This window comes from Cupressus sempervirens, chromosome 2 (assembly GCF_028749045.1).
Source record: "Cupressus sempervirens isolate cs-2001-9-10 chromosome 2, ASM2874904v1, whole genome shotgun sequence".
Lineage (NCBI taxonomy): Eukaryota > Viridiplantae > Streptophyta > Pinopsida > Cupressales > Cupressaceae > Cupressus > Cupressus sempervirens.
In genome coordinates, this window is record NC_143119.1 from 418,665,909 (window position 1) to 418,688,903 (window position 22,995).

The 22,995-nt window shown below is 35.4% G+C and overlaps 1 protein-coding gene across 1 annotated transcript in view; it reads right to left on the bottom strand.

The window, feature by feature from the left end:
• Positions 1–383: 383 nt before the first annotated feature.
• LOC149572878 (DNA polymerase delta subunit 1) overlaps positions 384–22,995 on the bottom strand; it is a 103,259-nt gene continuing 80,647 nt past the window's right edge. The window contains exons 12-30 of the mRNA XM_089813953.1: positions 21,590–21,676; positions 16,505–16,624; positions 16,234–16,332; positions 15,985–16,092; positions 15,563–15,658; positions 15,311–15,376; positions 15,086–15,142; positions 14,867–14,954; positions 14,334–14,413; positions 14,051–14,164; positions 13,716–13,830; positions 13,431–13,603; positions 2,278–2,349; positions 1,977–2,051; positions 1,738–1,827; positions 1,462–1,622; positions 1,104–1,177; positions 914–1,001; positions 384–738 (exon numbers count right to left, since the gene is read on the bottom strand). Coding sequence (XP_089670079.1) covers positions 651–738; positions 914–1,001; positions 1,104–1,177; positions 1,462–1,622; positions 1,738–1,827; positions 1,977–2,051; positions 2,278–2,349; positions 13,431–13,603; positions 13,716–13,830; positions 14,051–14,164; positions 14,334–14,413; positions 14,867–14,954; positions 15,086–15,142; positions 15,311–15,376; positions 15,563–15,658; positions 15,985–16,092; positions 16,234–16,332; positions 16,505–16,624; positions 21,590–21,676 — 1,851 coding nt within the window. The 3' untranslated portion in view covers positions 384–650. The remainder of the gene's footprint in view (positions 739–913; positions 1,002–1,103; positions 1,178–1,461; positions 1,623–1,737; positions 1,828–1,976; positions 2,052–2,277; positions 2,350–13,430; positions 13,604–13,715; positions 13,831–14,050; positions 14,165–14,333; positions 14,414–14,866; positions 14,955–15,085; positions 15,143–15,310; positions 15,377–15,562; positions 15,659–15,984; positions 16,093–16,233; positions 16,333–16,504; positions 16,625–21,589; positions 21,677–22,995) is intronic.

The following is a 22,995-nucleotide window of genomic DNA, read 5'->3' on the forward strand; positions in this document are numbered from 1 at the left end:
AGGCAAGGAAGTCCCAAATGATGAAAGAATTTAATTTAAACCATTTTTCATTGTGGGTGCCAAAAATGGTGTGACATTGGGACAACCTTGCAAATCAATGTCCCACTTGCTCATCCACTTGTTATGCTTTGTCTTCTTCCTCTATAAATTTATCTGCAACAACCACTCTAGGCCAAAATTGCTTGACTTTTTTTTTTTTTTATAAATCTGTATTTGATTAATATCAGGCAGGCCCAGAAAACTTTTACAAATTGCTTGTTTCTGCAATTACTCATGTGTATCTTTGCCATAGATATATAGCAGCATAGGGTAAGAACATATGGTATTTCTGATTTACCTAGTAGTAGTATCTACTGCTAAGATTTTATTAACCATTAGTGAAATTACTCGAACTAATAGCTGACCCCTTTTATTGTATGCAAGCCATCTGCACCCCAATCAGTAGAGGAAAGATAGCTGATTAGGCTACATCCAATATTGAGCAATTTTTTTTTAAATCAATTATCAAATCTTCAAAAACGTTCTCTTGACTTCAGTATAAAATACAACTCCCAGGATCAGGAAAAATTGAAGGCATATAGCTAAGAAAACTAGTGAAAAAATATTGTACAATGCAGAGAAAGATGGTAGGCAAATCACATTCAGCCACATCAAAACTGCCACCGTTCCAACTGCACCTCTGCTTCAGCTAGGTCCTTCTGAGCTTTTTTCCTTCGATAGAATATTGGGCAATCACGACTGCAATAATAAAAAATGCAATTGTAAAAACTATGTACAAATGCTAATATTGGCACACACTTCACTTAGATTAGAGATTAAATGAATCACGAAAAACATAGCAAACAACACAAAAGTGCTGGATCCAAGTCGATGCCATAAAATGAACATGCAAGGAATATGGGCATCCAAAAACCTTGTACAAAGAACATCTTGGTGAAGAGACCCTTGACATCGCTGACATTGTGTCCATAATCTACCAAAGAGCATTTCTAATTCCCTCACTGCAGTTGATCAATTTAAGTAGCTTCATATATGATAGAACACCCAAATAACAACAATTAAGCTCCCCAAGTAAACAGTAGTAAATTAGATTGCTAGCATACCATTCACAACTGTTTTCTGATAAAGCTCAGCTTCTCTTCCTCTGCAATGTGAACAGAGAGTATGATCCTCTGAACTGCAATCGCAAACAGAAAGTCAAGTAAGTCAAACTTCAGAAGCTAAACAAGTTTGATGTTCCACTAGGCACAATGCAATTAGAATTTTCAAGCAGCGATTTAAAACACTTGAGAAGATTATTTTGAGTGACTACAAAACACGTCAAATAAGGGAAAAAAAAAATCATTATGAAATGGGTTGAAACCTACGAAGTTCCTAAGAACAATAAAAAGAAAAAATACTGATACTCAGTACATGTTATGAACAAGTAGAAGATTCTCATCTTTTAAGTAATTTGAGTACCTAAGTGGTGTTTTGCAACCAATACAAACAAGTTGTTTCCTGGCAAATTTCATGATTCCACTGTTTGAAGGAGTTGAAATGGATACAGCTCGTGTGTGACTACCATGGAGAAGCTCCTTGCTTGCATTTTTTAAAATGGGCTCAAATATCCGCAGTAAGGGCTGCCCAGAAAAGAAGACACTAAAATAACATATCAAGTAGAAATAATTGCTACCTGTGAAGACATTGTCTCAAGTAATCAAATCAAGCATGGATACACCAAGGGAGAACTTTTACCTTACTCAGTTGATTCTCCAGATAGTATTGTGGATCGATAGGAATATTATTCTCTAGAACATAGATTGGATCCTCAGATCTCTCATATGCCTAACCATAAATAGCATATTAACTCTTGAATTTATGGCATGCCTAAGTAAATTATATCACAAACAAAAGCTTGGCTAAAAGTTTTATCTTCTTGAGGCCAATTATGAAGTCTTACATTCAACAAGAAAAGATCCTTATCCTCATGTTACCTTAGCACCCTTTGTAGCTTTTATGATGACATATGGAACTCTATCACCAACAGATGGAGCAGTTGCAGCATCCCTCTGTTGCAGCAGCGAGAAACATTACTTCAGCATAATCATTTAGATTAAAAAAAATTGCAAATGCTTGCATACGTAACTTGAATTCAGTTGCAAGAGGCTTTAAGACCATAGCAAACTTGTGTCTGAATGGTTAGACTTGGAATGGAAACAGAAACTTGGAATGGAAACAAACTTTATGCCAGATATCATTTTGTAGGCCATTCTGAGAAGTTATTCCAGTGCTTACCTTCCGCATACGCTCAGCTAGTTCAACATGTGCTGCCTTGACTGCATAGTCATCTCCAGTCTTTGTCAAACCCTGATTAAGAAAAGCAATTGCATGCAAAATCAAAACAAAATAAATTTTGCTATACCTTATCAAAATACAATTATAAATTTTCATTTCTTCTGTGACCCCAGACATTGCTACATGCACCTTGGTTATTCTAGAGATAAAGATATACTTTATACCATGCCATATTTTCAGTTCACTCCTGTAAAAGGGATGACATCGCAAACTTCCTTTTGCTAAACGAATATGTAATTCTGCTAATAATAGGAGAAAGAGGTAAAATCATTTAAGAGTACAAAAATTACAGCTATTTTGGTGACAAGCAGCATCTTTCTACTCGTATCATATCAAAATCAGCAAAAACCATACATCATAAGCATCAAATCAGAGTGAACCATTGGACATAAAACATGATAAGCGAAAGTGATCAAAACAAATTTCTTATTAATAAAGTTGCCCTTGTTTCTCATACTCTGCGTTAAATCATGTCATGTTCTGCATCCTGCCATGGCAGTGTCTGGTCAAATAAGATGCCACTGCAGATCTAACTGTTTCTGAGTGAGTTTTCAGAATACTCTTGCTACAGGTCCGTGTTGTTTTCAAATCTTACAAAATTTGTCTCCACACAATTCCTGCCAGCTACACGCTAATTTTGTACACTGGCAATTTTTTGAGGTCCACGTTGATACAGATGCAGGGAAAATTCAACATTTCCTTCAAGACTGAATTTGATGGTATTATACTATTATTTACAAACCTATTGGCAATTTCTCCAAGTTGCCAATTTCAGTATGGGACGGGTAAAGGTACAGGTTTGCAAATGCATATAATATATATTAACATTTGGAGTCCAGGAAATGGTCTTGAATTTTAAAATGTGCCTTTGGAAAAAAAGCAGCTTATTTTGTTTAGTTTAAAATATGTTTTACTCGCATGGGCATTTAGAAAATTTCCGGAATTAACTTAATGATGCAACAATTGAACCACTGTAGATTTAAATAGCATAGTACGTAGTATCTAATGTATGTATCTTATACTTGGTTGTATTATTGCATGCACCCTAGCAAATGATGAGCAGAGAGGTTGTGAAAGTTGGTGTTGTCAAAGCATCTACATACCTCTCACAATTTTGTCTTTTTTAAGACAGACAATTAGCAGAATGATAGGAAGAAATAGCAATAATAAAATTGACTGATATGTTCAGAATCCGGAACCTCTAGCCAAATGGCCAGCATGTGAGAGTCACATTATATGAAATGGTTGTCCAGCCATCAGTAATTTCATGACATGATCACCAACTCAGTTCTCAAGTTCTTGATGGCCACCAAGTGAATGTCCCCTACCCCCACATTTCAAATGAGCAATACAATGATCTAGAAGTGGCTGCTAGTGGTATACCTAACTCGCTTCTTCAGGCAGGAACACTATTCTTGACAAGATTGGGACTATACAACTCTTGTTTTCAGTAATCTGCCCATAAGCAGGCTCTGCCATGTCAAAGTTTGGTGAAGACAATTGCATTTCATTTCATTGCATGCTCTGCAGCTCAGCGCATAGAACAGTGTGGTGCTGAGAACCATACTTCAAATTCGCGCAGTTATAGCGCAGACATAGTGGATTCCCGCGAGAAGTTGAAGCTCGCAAGAAAACACATAGTTCTTGCGTGAGATTTCAGAGGATAAGTTACAAACTTATCAACGATAAATTCGCCACGACTTGGTGTTTTCTTGTGACTTCTCGGTGATAATTAAACAACTTCTCGCATGCTTCAACAGTAAAACTGGGGTGCCCAGCGAGATGCAAAAACAGTCATTGTTTGCAGCCTTGAGCATTTTGGAGAGTGGAAAAGGGTTTAGGAGGAAAATATTGTTTGGCGGTAATATGGAGTGATTGCAAGTGGATTAGGAGTGGATTCGAAGCTCTTCTCAAGAAAATCCGGATTCAAAAGTGAGTTTCCTAAATTCTTGTTCTTTTGAGTTAAAAATCATTTTGTCTTGCCTTGGTTGCAACTTGCATCTAACTTTATTGAGACTCTAGAATATCATTTGCAATGTTCTCTGCAAGTTTTAGAGTGTAATGAGTCATGACTAAAATCTAACACCATGTTTCTGCAATATTTTCCCCAAAAAAAAAACTTATTTTTCTCACCAATTTCATAACCCAATACAGTTTTTGTTTTTTCCTTTCAAGTTTCAGCTTTTGTTTCAACATATTGAAAGTTTTAATCTAATTTAATATGTTACTAAATATGTTTATTATATTTCTAAATTTGTGGCTTCAACCTGTATTTTATGTGTGGATTGATTTTCAATTAAATGGAAAATATGGATTCCTCTACAATTGGATCAGTTGTGTCGTCTAACAGTGGCCCCATAGATGCATGTGCATCTGGATTCATAGGCACGTGCCCCAAAGAAGCTAGAGACATTGCTTGGAAATAAAGTTTTTAAGGAACAAAGTATAATAGTATGATATGCATAAAATGCGGAAAACAAATTTGTGGAGGTATATCCCATTTGAAGTACCACCTTGCAAGCATAAAAAAGTGTGACACAAGGGTTTGTGATGCAACTACAAAGGAAATAAAAAGAGAGATGATTGCTTTGCTCAGTGCCCAAGAAGAGAAAAAGTTGAAAAGGGAGAGGGCAATCCAAGAAGAGAAAAAGTTGAAAAGGGAGAGGGCAAAATTGGCCATCAAGGCATCCATTTCCGAATTGCAAGGTATGGTTCCTTTTTAAGAGTCATTTATTATTTTCTAATCACCATTATTAGTTTGGATTGTGCTAAACCAATGATCATAATTCATAATGAAATGATGTGGGTTGTGACCAGGTATCCCAGTCACCCTTGATGAAGAAGAAGCAACACTTGACGACATAGTGGGCTCTCTTCGTGGCCTATAGATCCTCACACCTACCATGCAGTCAAGCTCAACTCTAACTTCCGTTGGTTCTAGTAGGCCGAAAAAATCTTCTATTGATAGGTTATTTTGTGCATAGAAACACACCTGGAGCACAACCATCATTGGAGGGTACTGGATGGAACAGTGATGTACATCGGCAAGTTGACATTCAATTTGTTAACTTTTTGCCTTCTAACAAACTCTCGCCTTCAATGTTGGAGCAAGTCCATATTTTCATAATTTTGTGATTGGTTGTATAGTAGCAGAAAGGGCTACAAGCCACCTACTCCTGTAGACTTGAGTGCGAGGTTAGGATACTTATTTCAAACTTTAATACTTATACAATTTTACAATTTACATTTTTTTGTTAAATGTATCTTTTTTAATCAAAATTGTGTAATTAATATCATTTTTTATTTTGTGCTTGTAGATTACTAAAAGATGTTGATTCTAGGGCTAAAGATGCAGTTGTAGAGCAAAAATTACATTGGAAACAATATGGTTGCACCATACTTTCAGATGGATGGACAAATGGAAGAAAATTGTACCATCAATTTTTTAGTTTCTTGCAAGAATCAAGTTAGTCTTTCTTAAATCCTTGGATGCCTCAAACAAGGTAAAGATAGCTGAGACTTTGGCTCTAATGCTAAAGAATGTTGTAATGGAGGTTGGGGCTGAAAATGTGGTGCAAATCATAACTGCCAATGCAACAACACATGTGGCAGTGGGTAGGATCTTACAAGAAAAGCATAGCACATTCTTTTGGTCTCTTTGTGCAGTGCATGTTATTGACCTTCTTTTAGAGGATATAGGGGAGTTTGATTAGGTCAAACCAGTTGTAGACGATGCAAGAAAGATAACAAAACATATTTACAATCACCCTTGGGCCCTTCACTTGATGAGAGACTTCACCCATGAGAAGGATTTGATTAGACCAGTCACAAGATTTGCAACAAAAAAATATAACGATGCAAAGTGTTCTTCATATGAATCCTTTGAGGTAGAGATGTTTACGAGTCCACCATGGCTAGAGTCAAGCTATTCAAAGAAACTTGATGGACAAGGTGTTGCACGAATTGTCTCTGATAGCCACTTTTTTTATTTGGCTACGAAAATTGTGAAGGTAACTTGGAAACTTCAAAAGTTAAATATTTAATTTTTTTGTATTCATTAATCAAGTCTTTCATTGTTAATTTATAACTTTGCTCTTTGATTAATAATTGTTATCTGCATTTCAATTGTAGGTGGTGAAGCCCTTGGTTGAAGTTCTCTGCTTGGTAGATGGAGAACAAACCCCAATAGTGTCCCTTTATAAGCCCATGGATATGGCCAAAGAGGCAGTAAGAAATTAATACTGGGGGGGCAGCCTAAAAATTTGACCCCATATGGGAAATTATTGATAGGAGGTGGAGCAATCAGCTCCATCAACCAATTCATGCAGCGAGGTATTTCCTCAACCCTTGTTACAGACTCTCACCATCATACAGGGATCCCAATGGAGAGGTCATGGAGGGCTTCAATGAATGCATGTAGTGGATGGAACTTGACATTGCAATGAGAGACCTCATTGTGGTCGAGATGGAGGTGCATCAAAATGTAACAAGCAATCTATTCTCCCTAGTCGAGGAAAAGAGAGGCAAACACACTCAAACCCCAAGCACAATATTTGAAATTTGGAGTCTTTCACACGCATGATAAGTAGATAAATACTAAGCTACAAAAACTTCTCATCGCCTTGCTTTCTAACTCTTTACTATTCATCTTGTAGATGCTTGGTGGTGAAATTGGGAAGGAAATGTCCCAAATTTGCAAAAACTTGCTTGTCACACCTGTAGCTCATCAAGTTGTGAGCATAATTGGAGCTTATTTGAATCCATTCACACAAAGAAGAGGAACAAGTTGGCACGAAAAATGTCTAAATAACTTTGTCTTTGTGCAACATAACCTTAAGTTGCACGTAAGAAAGGTAGAGTCATCACTAGCCGAGCCACTTGATCTGGATGACAATTCAGGAGGAGGGCAATGAGAGGGAGGACACTAACATTGAGGACAGTTACAATGAGGATTCAAATGATGAGGACTTAGTGTCAATGCCAACACCTACACTAGCACTTGCACTATCTACATCATAGAGGACTGCTACGGGTAGAGGTGCTAGACCTCCCCTCCCTCTCCCATAGGTTTTACTAGAACTACTGGGAGGGTGAAGAGGAAGATATAGAGTAGTTTCATATTATACTTGACATTTGTATTTGCTTATCTTTTTACAAAGACGATTTGGTATTTGTAATTTGCTTTAAAGTTCAGAGTCTTTGACTACATTGGCATTCCACATGAGGATGCAATTTTGTTACTTATTGCATTTATATATATCTAGATCAGCTTGTTTGGTTTGTTTACTCATTCACTAACTCAGTAGATGCATCTACTTATTGAATTTTGAAAAAACAAATGCATTTTTAATTAAATTTAAGTCAATTTTAAAATTTCCGATATTTTCCTGAGAAATTACCGATTTATCTTTGATATTTGCCGAGAAAACTTTTTTGCCTCACCAATGAGTGGCAGAGAACAAGATTTGAACCATGTTGAGAACAATGGTGTTCGTTCCATACCATTGGCTATACAAATCGTCATACCACATGCTCCCCATACAATGTGCCATTTATTTATAACAAATTTTAGTGAGCCCTGTTGGTTCACTTGGAGCCTTGCTTGAGCACCTAGATCACTTATACATGTGCTACCCTTGAAGAATATGGTAACAAAGTAGTTCCTTTTCTCCTTGGAATATTTTCTATTCAAAATTCACCTAGGAGGAGATACACCCATATACCTTGATTGATGTATATTTGGGAAGATCTTCAATTTTGATGCAAGAGCATCCTGGGGTCATAGGCAATATTGCATCACCCAAAAAAAATTCCTTTCTGTTTATTTGTTTACTGTTCACTTGGACTATTTTCCTGTTGTTTTAGCGTGTTAGCAATCCAGTTGGCTCATTTTCTTATGCCATCCTTATGGTGCGGTCTAGGCATCTTAAGAGTTCCTATGTCTAGATTTGCATCTTGTTTCGATGTTTCTAGATGAAGTTATCTTAAGAGTGGTTTGGTCCTATAGTGGCTTTCCTATTCTAATAGTCAAGGTGGTGAGTTGCATCTTGTGATGAAGACGCATGGCATGTGATGTGCAATGGTGCATTGTTTTGTGTTGTAATACGTCTAATCGACCCTCCTATATGTTCGAGGTTGTTCTTATGATTTGGGTCCTCACTTATTTGTTTGTAATATGTTCCCTTTGTCTTGGCAATTAATGATAGGATAAGCCAACTTGTGTCTGGCAATCTTGTATAAATATGGGGTAGTGGTTCTTGTTAGGCAATGCGAAGTGTGACAAGATGCTAGATGATTAGGATGTTACAATAGATTTAGGGAAGCAATTAGGACATTCACTACTCTTGTGGGCTTCTAGTTTGCACAAACTTTGCAAGTTATAGACAAAAGTACACCATGGTGGTTGCTTCAATCTCAACATTCTTTATTTCAATTACTCGAAGAACCCACCATTTTCCAAGTACTTGGTACCATGATGAAGATACGCTCTGATACCATTTGATGAAGGTACGCTTTGATACCATTGACGAAGGGCCACACCACCCTTACAAAATCACAACCAAGAATGCAACAATATGAAGACAAAGAGAGATAAAATGCTTCCCAAGAAATTTTATTAAACTTGAAAATCCAATAACAATTACAATAACATTTTTGCAAGATCTCTCAAGATCCAATCCAAACCCAAGCTAGTCCAGATCCACACTCTAGTAGAAACCTCCAAGATCTCAACTTGTGCTCGCAAGCCACCAAGCAACCTTCTTGTTTCTAAACCGCAGTCACTAGCTCTTCTCCAACTTTATCCAAGATCCAAGTGTAAACTGCCTCACATTCGGCGCTCTGTCTACACACTCACAACTCCATCACAATCCTGCTATAAACTGCCTCACATTCGGCGCTATGTCCACAGACTCGAGAAAACTCACTCTTCACTTCCTCCTCTTTCACACCTTGAAGCCTTCACACCTTGAAGCTTTTCCTTCCAAAGCTTTCACCTTCCACAGCTTCTCCTTCTCAAGCTTGATTAGAAATGCTCATATGCCTTGCTTAAATAGGCACTTACCACCCAATACATGACTTATCCACAACCTTCTAGAATTCCTCCACAACCTTCTATAACTTTCATAACCTTCTACAATATCCACAACTTTCTACAATATTCATAACTTTCTAGAATTCTACCCATACACCTCGATAAATGGAATGACAACCATTTTTATTTTATTTTTTCTATTATGCCACCTATGCACCTCGAAAATGGAAATTTCTCCTTTTTTCGTTTTTTTCAATTTTTTTTATTTTTTATTATTTCTCCTCTAATTTTCGTCACTTTCTCTCTCCTCCACAAATTTTTTTTTTTCCAATAATTTTCCCATGCAAGATGCTCCTGCATCAAACTCCCCCGGTAGATAGAAAAGTGTGTCCCACACTTTGACGCCAAAAAGAAAGGTCTACAACCATCTTCATCTTCACCAAAGGTTTCCACCTCAATAGGGACAACAAAACCACCATGCAAATCTTCCACATCTGCATTACTCTATCAAACACCAGAATCTCAAACATCCAATCAACATGCTCACTCCCAAGAACAAACTAAACATAATGCTTCAATAGAAAACTCTCATCCACATCAGCAACTAGTGAATTCATACCCATAGCAACAAACCCCACATCAACAACCACATGTAGATCTCCATCAACACATGCCAAACTCTCTACACCAGCAACCTCATTGCTCACAACAAGATGCTTTGCAAGATACAAGTCACCACCAACAACTGGATCATCCACAACCGAGTGCTCCACAATCTCCATGTCAGACTCAACCAGAGTGAAAACCAACCTCTGTCCCAACATCAACAACGTTAGGAATATCTTCAGCAACAACCTCTAGTTGCTCTACAAGTTCTGCATCAGACTCCACAAACTGATCAGCAAAACCAACCTCTTCCACCTTGACCTTCTTAGCTTCATCAGCCAATCTAGCATCCAACCGAGAAAACATCTTAGAAAAATTCCTCTCCACTATATCATGGATTTTTGCAATCATCTTAGAGTCCAATCCTCTTGGAGCCATGTTCCAAGATCTTCGTAAACTTCACCCAACCAAGGTCCTAGTACAAACTGCCTCACACTTCGGCGATCTGCTTGTACACTTAGGAACTCCTGCTCTGATACCACTAATGAAGGTATGCTCTGATACCATTTGATGAAGGTATGCTCTGATACCATTTGATGAAGGGCCACATCACCCTTACCAAATCACAACCAAGAATGCAACAATATGAAGACAAAGAGAGATAAAATGCTTCCCAAGAAATTTTATTAAACTTGAAAATCTAATAACAATTACAATAACATTTTTGCAAGATCTCTCAAGATCCAATCCAAACCCAAGCTAGTCCAAATCCACACTCTAGTAGAAACCTCCAAGATCTCAACTTGTGCTCACAAGCCACCAAGCAACCTCCTTGTTTCTAAACCGCAGTCACTAGCTCTTCTCCAACTTTATCCAAGATCCAAGTGTAAACTGCCTCACATTCGGCGCTCTGTCTACACACTCACAACTCCATCACAATCCTGCTGTAAACTGCCTCACATTCGTCGCTCTGTCCACAGACTCAAGAAAACTCACTCTTCACTTCCTCCTCCTCTTTCACAACTTGAAGCCTTCACACCTTGAAGCTTTTCCTTCCAAAGCTTTCACCTTCCAGAGCTGCTCCTTCTCGAGCTTCTCCTTCTCACATTTGGCGCTCAGTCCACAGACTCAGGAAAACTCACTCTTCACTTCCTCCTCCTCTTTCACACCTTGAAGCTTTTCCTTCCAAAGCTTTCACCTTCCACAGCTTCTCCTTCTCGAGCTTCTCCTTCTCAAGCTTCTACTCCTCAACCTTGATTAGAAATGCTCATATGCCTTGCTTAAATAGGCACTTACCACCCAATACATGACTTATCCACAACTTTCTAAAATTCCTCCACAACCTTCTACAACTTCCATAACCTTCTACAATATTCACAACTTTTTAAAATTCTACCCATACACCTCGATAAATGGAATGACAACCATTTTATTTTATTTTTTCTATTATGCCACCTATGCACCTCGAAAATAGAAATTTCTCCTTTTCTCGTTTTTTCCTTCTTCTTTTTTTAAATTTCTCCTCTAATTTTCTTCACTTTCTCTCTCCTTCACAATTTTTTTTTTTTTTTTTCAATAATTTTCCCATGCAAGATGCTCCTGCATCATACCATATTATCAACGATAAGTGATAAAATATTAAAAGCATTTGTTGTGATAATAAAGAGTTCAATAATCTTTCTCGGGATGCAGCGAAAAACCTACTTCATGCTTTGCTCATCAAATTTAATATTTGCATTTTTATTTATTACAATAATAGACAATTTCTATTATCTTTGTTTAGTGTCTAATGGTTATCTATTGTAATCTTCTGCAAAAATTAGAATATTTTTAATATTTAGTTTTTTGTTTCTAGAATAGAATGTTTCTATTCTTTACTTAGATGTAGATAATTATTAGTTTTCTCTTACCTATAATAGAATGTTTCTATTCTTTACGATTGTTTCTTACGAAAGAATCATTCAGTCTATTGTATAAATTGATCTCTTGATCACTATGAATAACAAGCAAATATTTTCCAATTACTTCATAATATGGTATCAGAGCTAATCCTCTAAAAAAAATCGAAAATAATTTCTTGGTTGAAATTATCTGCATTTTATTTTCGAAATAATTTACATTCATATTTACTTCCAAGTCTCTATAATCCAACTAAGGTTTCCGTTCTAAAAGATCTAAATCCGCCGACTTTTTATTCTTGGTGGGTTTTTTGAGATCTCAACTGAGTTGTCGTCTGTTTTTTCTGGGTGCCTTGATTTTTGAAATAGCCAATCCAAAAATCGACAACATTCTTTTTTCAAGCTCTCTTCTGAGTCACCCTTCAAGTTTTTTGGGTCTCTAATTTTTGAGGGTTGCATATACTTGAATGTTTGTTGCATGTTGTATGCATGTGCTACTTTACCATGCAAAGTCTCGTGTTTTGCCTCCCTTAAAATTCAGGTGGGTTTTCATATTTTTTTCCCTAAAAAGAATAAAAATTCTTATTGGTTTCTATAAATTTTCCCTTAAAAAATTTTTATTTTGTAATTCGCAAAGTTGTGTGGGATTCCTCTGTTGGGCTTATAATTTTTTTCTCAAAAATTCTCTGTTGGGTTTTACCATTTTTCCTTAAAAAACAAAGCTTTGTATTGTGAGGTTTTGATTGTTTTTTTACCTCAAAAATCATGTTGGGTTTTGATTATTTTTTACCTCAAAAATCATGCGGGTTTTTTTTTCACCCCAAAAATCGTGTTCGGTTTTTTTTATTTTCTCCTAAAAATCGTGGCCTTTGGCAGTTTGTTTTGGAGCATTATGCTCATCTGCAAAATTTTGGAGTGTTATTCAAAGTACCATCAGCAATCTTCTCAACAAACATCCTTTGCTCTAGATTCAGAAGGTTCCTAGAAGAACATTCAATGCAACTATTGCCACAAGTTTGGGCACATGATGGTTGAATGTCAGAAGCGCTTAGCTGCCCTAGCTAAGCAATCTAGTTCACAGCCCACAACTAACAGTGCAAAGCACCTTGAGCAAACAAAATCTGTCTTTTACGCTTTTTGACAGCTTCATGCTCTGGATAAATTAACCATTAAGGGAGGGTATTACAATAATAGACAATTTCTATTATCTCCGTTTAGTATCTAATGGTTATCTATTGTACTCTTCTGTAAATATTAGAATGTTTCTAATATTTAGCTTTTATGTTTCTAGAATGTTTCTATTCTTTAGTTAGTTGTAGATAATTGTTCATTTTCTCTTTAGCTATAATAGAATGTTTCTATTCTTTGCGATTGTTTCTTAAGGAAACATCGTTCTGTCTCTTGTATAAATTGATCTCTTGATCACTATTAATAACAAGCAAATATTTTCCAATTACTTCGTAATATTATTGACATCAAAATAAATTTCATTATTAAAAACAAACAAATGAATATGGATACAAATCTGCAGAACTTAATGATTTAAGTGTTATCACCTTAGTTATGACCAAAAGTGACAAATCCATCCTGTTCATCAGCAGATCAGCAATTGTATTCTTGACATATTGCACTGCTCCAGGTACATCGCGATCAATGAGAATCTTGTGAAGGCACTCCGTAACAACATTCTTCACCATAAGACAATTATCCCTGCGTACAGTCTCTATGCCTGTTGACTTCAAAATGTTAAAGATTTGTATTATCTGTTTTATAATTTAGAAGACTTTTGAGCATAGAATATAAAACAATGATTTCTAAGCTTGTAACACAAACATCAATACCTTTAGTATCCATTTTGTCATATGTCTCTTGTTTTGTCCATAACAACCCAGCATATCTCTTCTTGCTGATTAGCAAATACGGGAAGTAAACTTTTTCAAACTCCAGTTTAATAGGCTGCATAAAAACAAATAACATAAGCACAACTAACTTTTCAATGCTTCTTGGTCTAAAATAAAGGACATAACCAATCATCCTGTCACCAGCATACTCATAAAGTAGCCTCCACACTGGAAGATATATTGTTCAATAAGATAAGGTAAAATGATAACAGTAAAGTGCAATGCAAACAATTTTAAAATACAAACTTCAGAAATTTGAAGATCGTATAGAATACCTTTGTAAATGTACCACTGATATAATCTGCAGCTTCCTTTCCTAATTCCATAGCTTCTGCTACAGTTGGTACACCAAATTGTACCATCACTGAATCTGTATCTCCATACACAATCTGGAAGCAAATGTCAATACATATTACAAACTATAAGGCATATAAACTTAGTCTAGATTATAAAGTATGACAGAATATTCAAACTATCACCAGTTGCATATTTCTTGCAGATTCCTCATATCACTTCAAAGAGGTTAGGTATGTTGTAAGCAAGCAGGAAATAACCTACCTCGGCATTGTGATGATAACCACCAATTACTGTGTACCTCTCTTCAACTAGTCTTTTTGTGTGCTCTATCATTTGACGACCTAAATCATACAGGATGAAAATATAATATATGATTCAAATGTTATATTAATATACAATAATGAGAATGTCTAATGCACAAATGTCAAGGAAATTACATTGAAGGTTGGATTGCATTGGAAATAGTTGGAATGCCTTGACATAGCATTGTATTTGTGTGTTCCAGAACTATTTAATGAAATAAGATAATTGAACATCTCCATGCACAAATTTCAAGCAAGAAGATTCATTTTTAGAAATCAAATACATGAATTATTTAGATGTCATGGAAGCCCTTTGTAAAAAAATGCAGCAAAATAATAAATGAGAAGTCAAAAGAGTCTAACAGATACCTCAAGTATCTCTGTCCTAGTTGGAAAAAAAAACATCAGAGATGCTAAGAAAAATTGAGTAAACAGTAGAAATGCATGTGCACTTTCTACTAGTTATTTCCCAAAACAAGCTTAAAAGATCACCATAGCTTGTGACGCTCGATGAAATCTCCAAACAAGGAAGCTGCCCAACAGATGCTCCCGTAAAACCATAAACAGAGTTTGCACTGATCTGTAAATGAATGGACCTTCAAATGTCAATTAATTTGTTAACTTAGAACTACCTCCTCTTATTTTCTTCGATCTAATAGATTCAGAGACACATATGGTCATAGACATGACAATCAATTGAGCATGAATTACCTTCAGAGCCAGTTGCCGACCATTCAAAACAGCCTTCTCCAGAGGATCTTTTGCATCCTGAGGAAATATGGAATAAGTTGACAAATTCAAAATTGATATTTTTATTAGTGTCTTCAAGACACAGGAATCAACAGGGAAAAAACTGAGATTAAACATGTAAGAAACAGTGGATAAGGAAATGCTTGGTGCATATCAGGAAGAAATTAAATCAGCAGAGTTCCCCACCTTTAAGTCTGCCTTTGCTCTTTTTCTGGCAGCTAGTAACTCTTCTAGGATCTCTGGTAATATGCCCTAAAGAAAATAAAAGTAACTAATTTTGGGTTAGACAATACAAAACATGTATATGATAGCTACCAAGGAAAACAAAGAAAAAGTTATAATACTATAATTGAGCATGACAAATGAGACTTTATCATACAGTAATACACAAAGCTTACACAGACCTATGAATAACCACAAGCAAAGCAGAATATGTACCTTCTGTAAATTTGGCTTCACAAATGTCTCACCAGATGGTGTTTTTACCACACACTCAGGTTGGAGATTTAATTTTCCCATGTCCTCTGGCCTGACCTGAATATATAGCAACATAAGCTTGGAACTGTAAAATTACTCAGACCAACAGCGAGAATAAGAATGTAAATATGTTATTCATTTGGAGATTTAATTTTCCTAAGTCCTCTGACTTGACCTGAACATGCAGCAACATAAGCTTTGGAACTATAAAATTATTCAGACCGCAGCAAGAATAAGAATGAAAATTTGTTATTCATTGAAAACTTGAAACATAAAGGATTAGCAAACCCTTATTATTGCATGCAAAAGGCTTTCAAAGCAACAAAAGAATTTCCATTTGAAATAGGAAAAAACAATAGGTAAATAATTTCAGGATTTCTCACCAAGGTGCAATAACAAAGATTATATGCCATCATTATTGAAGGGTACAGTGATGCAAAATCAAGTGTCGCAATTGGTTTTTCAAAAAATCCTGATTTTGCCTCCAAAACCTTCATCACAAACGGTTATTATTTTCAATTATAACAATTTCTTCTAAGATTTCACCAAACATATTCCAGAGCTAAAAAAATAGAATATGCAATGCTGACATCAAGTGTATTGATACTTTTAAGGAATAACTCAATGCTCACCGTAGCACCTTCAAAAGTTTCCTGACTAGATCCTTGGCCTTTGATATTTGGCACCACGAGATTACTTTGCTTTGATTTTCTTAATATCTGAGATAAGACCTATAAGCCATTCCTACCAACTCATGTCAGTTCAACAAGTTTCCAATGATTACAATAAGAGTGAAAATAGAGGATGCAGTTGTCACGCAGAAAAAGGAAAATCAATGAATGGGATAAAGATCGTAAATCTGCAACGAGTCATTGAAAAAGCATTGTAAACATATATACTTGCCTTGATGCTTTGTCCCCTGGAAAGCAGAAATGACAAAGGAACACCAGTAACACGAGCCATCTCTACATAATTGTATATATACATTAATTTATCCAAAAGTCGCTGTGGAAGATATGCATCCTGTACATAACCAAGACAACTGAATAATTTGCTATTCAAAACTACCAATAAATTCATATCCAGTTATAAATAGAAAAGAAAAAACATAAATCTTGAAAACAGACACTGGACATCAGATATACAATTACTCTTTAAACTCTAAGTTGCCACGTCAGTCAAGACCAGCCCCAGATCCAGGTCGTGTTGCCACTTATGCAATGTCCTGTTAAACAGGCTTGGGTTTGTCTCGGTTCACTCTACAGAGTGACCCAAGGGAATCCAAAGCCATTCTGTAGTATCCACAACAAACACATAATGGATTCTTTGGACTTCATTATTTTTTTGCCTTCTATTGACATCTATGTTAACTGGTCCAGCTTTTAAAAGAATGAGCATCAACCCTGAAATTGACCACTACAGGCATAAATAATTCATTTTATCTCATTTTAAAAGAAAAAGACACAAACCAAATACAATTCATGGACTCTGATCTTTCTTTTCATTGCTAAATTAGAGCTGAAGATTGATCATTGAAGATTCCAAAGCTACTGGATTGGTATGCTGCCAAAGAGATAATGGTAGAAGATTTCTGGATTGCAGGTAAGTTTAGTTGGATTTTTTCCTTCACTTTTCCATGACAAAAAATTCTGTTAGTGTTTTATTGTTTTGTTTTATTTTATTTGGCATGTGTTGTTTTTCATATTTGTTGTCATATGGATTACAATCACAGCTAATTCATCTTCAAAGCAAACCTAAATTTGCCTCTGTGGAAGAATATGACATCATAAAGTAGTTTTGAAGTGGTAGAGAATATGTTTGAGTTTGCAAAAGGTGTGGTGTTAAATTATACAAGCTCATCCAATCAGGTAAAAGCCCATTTATGTGGCATTCTTAAAATGGATATCCAAGTTTGCCAAAGCCAAGAAGGATGAGGCCATGCTAAATTCGCCTCTGTGGAAGAATATGACATTACACAGTAGTTTTGAAGTGGTAGAGAATATATTTGGGTTTGCAACAGGTGTAGTATTAAATATACAAACTTGTCCAATCAGGTAAAAGGCCATTTATGTGGCATTCTTAAAATGGATATCCAAGTTTGCCAAAGCCAAGAAGGATGAGGCCATGCCAACATCTAAATTATTGCACCATATAAGTGAATGGAAACAAGTAAAAGATGCAACTATCTATTGTACAGGTCTAGGCAATCACTTATCATGGAGAGGATCTCAAGCATTGGTACCTCCCCCACCCTCACCTTTCCTAAGGTTGTGGTAGGAAATCATCTATTTTCAGTTGCACATCAAAAAGAGCCCACAAAATAGAAGAGAACTATTAGAAAAGTTGTTTCAGAGTGAGCCAAATAGATTGACACTCACTACATTGCAAGATGCATCTATTTAAATTTTTTGGCTTTTGATGTAATTTGATGGTGAAGAAAAATAACGATCTCCAAAAGAGTACAAGGCCACAAGTTTCGAAAAGGTGCTTAGCACCTTATTGGTAGAGGAGGTAAAACTTGTAGAAGGTTTGTTGAAGCCCATTAGGTATTGTGGGTCAAGATAGGGATGTCCATCATTCTAATCATAATACATAAAGGATGCCAAAAAACGGCTTTTGGTAAATGCAATTGCAATATCCCCTAATGGGGCAATGTTTTAAAAGTCATGGATTGGGAGAGGTAGATAAAGGATACAAAATTTATTGTTAACACACTTATAGGGATCACTAAGTATATAGGATATAATAATGTTGTCCAAGTCATAACAAATAATACAAAAAGTTGATTAGTGGTTAGTTTGTTGTTTGACACACATTATTCACACATCTTTTCAATGCCTTGTGTTTTTTGTTGGCAAAACCTTATGCTACAAATGATGGACAAGAATATTGGATGATTCAAACTGAAGTTTAAGAGATCCAAATGTCCATCAACAACCATGTCACAATTCATATTTAGATTGTTCTTGGAATTAGATATACTTGCAGTTGAAATACAATGTCTAAACATTGATTCTCCACAAGCATATTAATTGTCTATTTATTGTGACTCCCAAGTAGTTGTGTCAGTTGGTTAATGGTTATTTTTCTCTTCGCAACCATTGGGTTCTTTAAATATGTCTTGTAACGCCAAGGAATGGAGTAGTCTGTATAGGCGGATTAGCAGACTATTTCTGATCTTCTTCTCTGTAATAAATTCATGAGCTAATAAAGGATATGTTTCTACATCGGGTATGCACTGCCACCTATATTATTATTTCATGTATGTAGTTTTACCAGGTATAGCAGTAAACACTACTTAAGGTAAGTGCAACAATACAATTTTGTTTCACTTATAAAAATCACAATATTTCACTGAATTTCAAAATCAAGGAACAATCGGGTAGGTTTCAAGAACAGGGAAACCAAGCACTAGATTTGGAGAAACTTACTAGCACATATACATACATAAACACACAAAAAATGGGGCTCAGGCCCACACAAATTTTACTTTTTTCACTTTTTTATAACAAAGAGAAGATTTAGGGCTAAAACTTCCAACAAGGTCAAGAGATGACAACCTTTTTAGTGGTATGAATCAAAGGGCAATGCCTCTATAGGATCCCTTGGGACCACATAAAACTTTATGGTGCATTCCCATTTTTCATAATTTTATCCTTGTGTTTTCAACATGAAACACTCATTGTTTCTAATTTTTTAAACCAAATCTTCATTCTTCATGTAACTTGTGTGCAAGATTTTGTGCTCAATATATGAACAAGTTAACTTATAAAATCGATCAAAAAAAATTTAAACAAACAATCAGATTAGGATAAGGAAAACATTACGAACAGAAAATTAAACAACAATATCCTATGCTAGACTCGTTGCATTAAATTTTCCCAATTGATCAACTTGATGTGTGCTCAAAATTTCAGTAACATAACATTGATTTCTCGGAATTGTGGGGATGTCAGAAATGGCAAAGCATTGGAGGTTTTATATATTTAGGAAAAGATTAAATGGAGAACTAGGATGGAAGGAGAGGGTCAAGGGTGTGCCAAGTGGCAAAGCACATACAGTATAAGGATATGGGTACTACGAGGTATGCATCCAAGGACAAGGGATCTTTTCCAAACAGAGGTAAAATTGACGCGTGGGGACAAAGTAGTTGATTTTAGGTAAGGGAGAAGGTTGACTCCGTTTAATCAAAGGAAAAGTGTGTGCGTGTGCTTAATGGAGGGACTAGGTGGAGAGATTGGGAAGCTAATAGAAAATGATAGAGGATGTAACATATGAGAGAGATAAATCAAATTGATTAAATTCAATTATTTAATTTTTTAGAAGAAAGGGATGGGGTAAAGGTAGGGATGCAAATAGATAAATAATTAAAAATTAACTATTTACCTTAAATTTGGACATAGAAGACTGTAAGAGAAGGGTTTTAAATGTATCTAGAGATAGGGAGAATATGAATTAATAAAATATTATTTAATTGATATGGAGATCAATAACAGGAGGAATTGGATACAAAACTGATCAATTGTAATGATCAAATTTAGGTGTCTACAAAACTAATGGTGGTGCAAGGAAATCTAAAATGTCTATATAATGAGGTTGCACATTTGAAGACAAGAATAACATTGCTCTTGAATCCTTTTTATCTATTTCCTTCTCCAATTTAAGAAACTCCTCACAAGAATCAGCAAAAAACAAACAGTTATGAAACTCTGATAACATTCAGCACCTTTTTTGAGCCTTATATTTGGCTAGTCAATGGAAGTAAATGAGTGGTTGGGCAATTAATAGCTTCATAGTTGGACACCAAATTCTAAGAATTGCTGTCAGAAGAAGCTAGGCATTGAAGTGTGTAATAGATTAAAGTAATTTAGTTTCCCATTTCTGCTAATAACCATGTTTTGTGCTCAGTGCAAATATCAATGCTAGCCATGGGCTTTTGTCGCAGCTGCCTCTTCTATATTCTAGCATATGAAGGATTAGTGCAGAGAATACTCAATTGGGGGCAGCAATCCAAAGTTTGCAGAGCTTCGTGGGACCAAAATCCCAGTCCACTATCTTTACTTTACGACATGAGGTCCTGTCTAGGAAAAGGCTTGCCTTTGGGAGTTCATAGGAGCTCATAGTAGATATAAAATCGCTGGAACGGACTAAGACTTGTTTTTATCTTTGAGAAAGGGACAGAATCAGACCTTTCCATCTCTGTGTCTTCTTTAACAACAACAAACTGTAAAAAATCCTGTGTTATCTCAGCCTTATACATATTAAATGGTCTTCAATGTATTCATATATTTTCATTATGAATCTTTTCAGCACATGTTTTAATCAGATTCAGACACAAAATCCTCACAAGATATTGCAGATATATGTTGGATACAATACTTGAATATTCAATATTGAGAAAATTTGCAAAATTCTGGTGAAAAACATTGGTAAGATTCTTCACTTTACTTTGAATAAATTGGTCTCATTTGGAATTATAAACTCTAATAAGGGGTTTCCTTTTAATTTATACCCTTATTGGTTTATATAAAACACATGGGACTGCCCCTAAAGTATATGCTCCATGAAGGTAAAATTTGCCATTTTCTGACCAGCCTTTTGTTTTCTACATGATCATCTTTGTTTGAAGTAAAAAAAAATTCCCAATAAACTAAACTATTCTTTAAAAAAATTGATAATTTTAAATGTATAGTATTTATTTCTTATCTCTACACACTATATTTGGTATGAAATAACAAAATCAAGGTTTTTTCTACTTTTCTGAAAATTATATAGCTTTCAAGTTCCCCAAGTTTTTCCCAGTTTAAACCTGGGTAATTGAATTTCATTTACAGTTTTGCCATGCAATGTCAATGGAATGTTACTATGAGTTAATCAACTACAGAAACCAAATGTAAGACTTTGAAGAGCAGGTTAAAATATTTCTGCCTATAATTATTATGGAAAAGTATATGCTCTCGAGAAGAATAGGAAAGATGTACAGTATACCTTTAGGCAGTACACAGCAAGTCTCCGCCTTGTTTCTGGGTTCCCATTGTGCAAATCAGAAATGATGGAATGATGGACATCTTCTTTCTGCTCTTGCCATGAAAACTTTGTCATCAGCACACTATCAAATTATTCATAATTCTGATGATGAAATGCAAGAACAGAGGACACTCTCAATAAAACCAATATATATATCCCCCATACAGTTCTTCCTATTGTACATATTAATATAAGAAAATAGTAATACAGATGGCTCAGGAAGCTATTGTTTCAATTGATAAATGGCAAATAATTCTTTCAATTGATAGCTTCATGAGAGCTTAAGCTGAAAGGGTTTTCACATGTACCCATGTTCCAGATTCTTTCTCTTGCCTGTCTCCTTCTCTACTTGTACAAAGTTTCAATAATGCCCTCTCTGGTTTTATATCAGCAAGTTGCATTACTCTAGTTACTCCTAATTGTGTTCTAAGCATTACAAAACCAACAATAGTGAGGTATAACACTATCATACATTTGTCTTCACAAGATGAAGCCCTGTGGATTTTAGATGCTTTTGAACATCATGTTACAAACAAGAATTAGGCCATTTGATTCATAGAAACTATCTTTGGCTAATTCAATATTTATGTCACTGTGGTATTATAGTTGTTTGAGCTTTTCAGGTTCCTATCAGAATCCATCCACAACTGCTAATAGTTTTGACTCTAAGTATCCACAACTCTATCAAGCAGCCAACAGATCAGCACAAACCTCAGCTTTGTCTTTTTGGATTTGGAATGAAAAAACATGTATTATGTGAATCCCTTCTTGTTATTTAGCTCACCAACTAGTTGCTTTCCTCGTCTTAATGAATTCTGGAATATTTGTCAAAAACTGTCTTAGACTTCAGATATTTCACTATTACTTGGAGCATCAATAAGGGGATCAGTAAAGAAATTTACAGCATATTCTATTATTTTGGAGGTATTCATTATCAACTAGTTTTTGTTGATTTTTATCTTCTACACTTTTTATTCTAGTTCTTCTAATCTGTGAAGGCTATGTGAAAGAAAGTATTTGACTTCTAATAGAAAATCCACTTTTTTAGAACTCTTGGTACCAAATATATCTCAGTTGTTTGTGGCCAGTTACCAATTGAGTTGCAACTTCCTATTCCTACAATGTTAGAGCATTAGTGAAATCCATATCAAGTATACTCTGTTGGATTTAGTAAAGTTTACAAATTACTGTTTTTTATCTGCTGCAATATTGCCAACCACTTCTTTGCTCAATATATTTATTTTTATTATTAGATGATTTAATGTGGCCATTAAAATATATATATTTCATGTCCTAGAGAACTAAAAACTTTGGTCTACCATTTGGCATCTTGTGGTGAAATGTATAGATGTATGTCAAATGCAAGG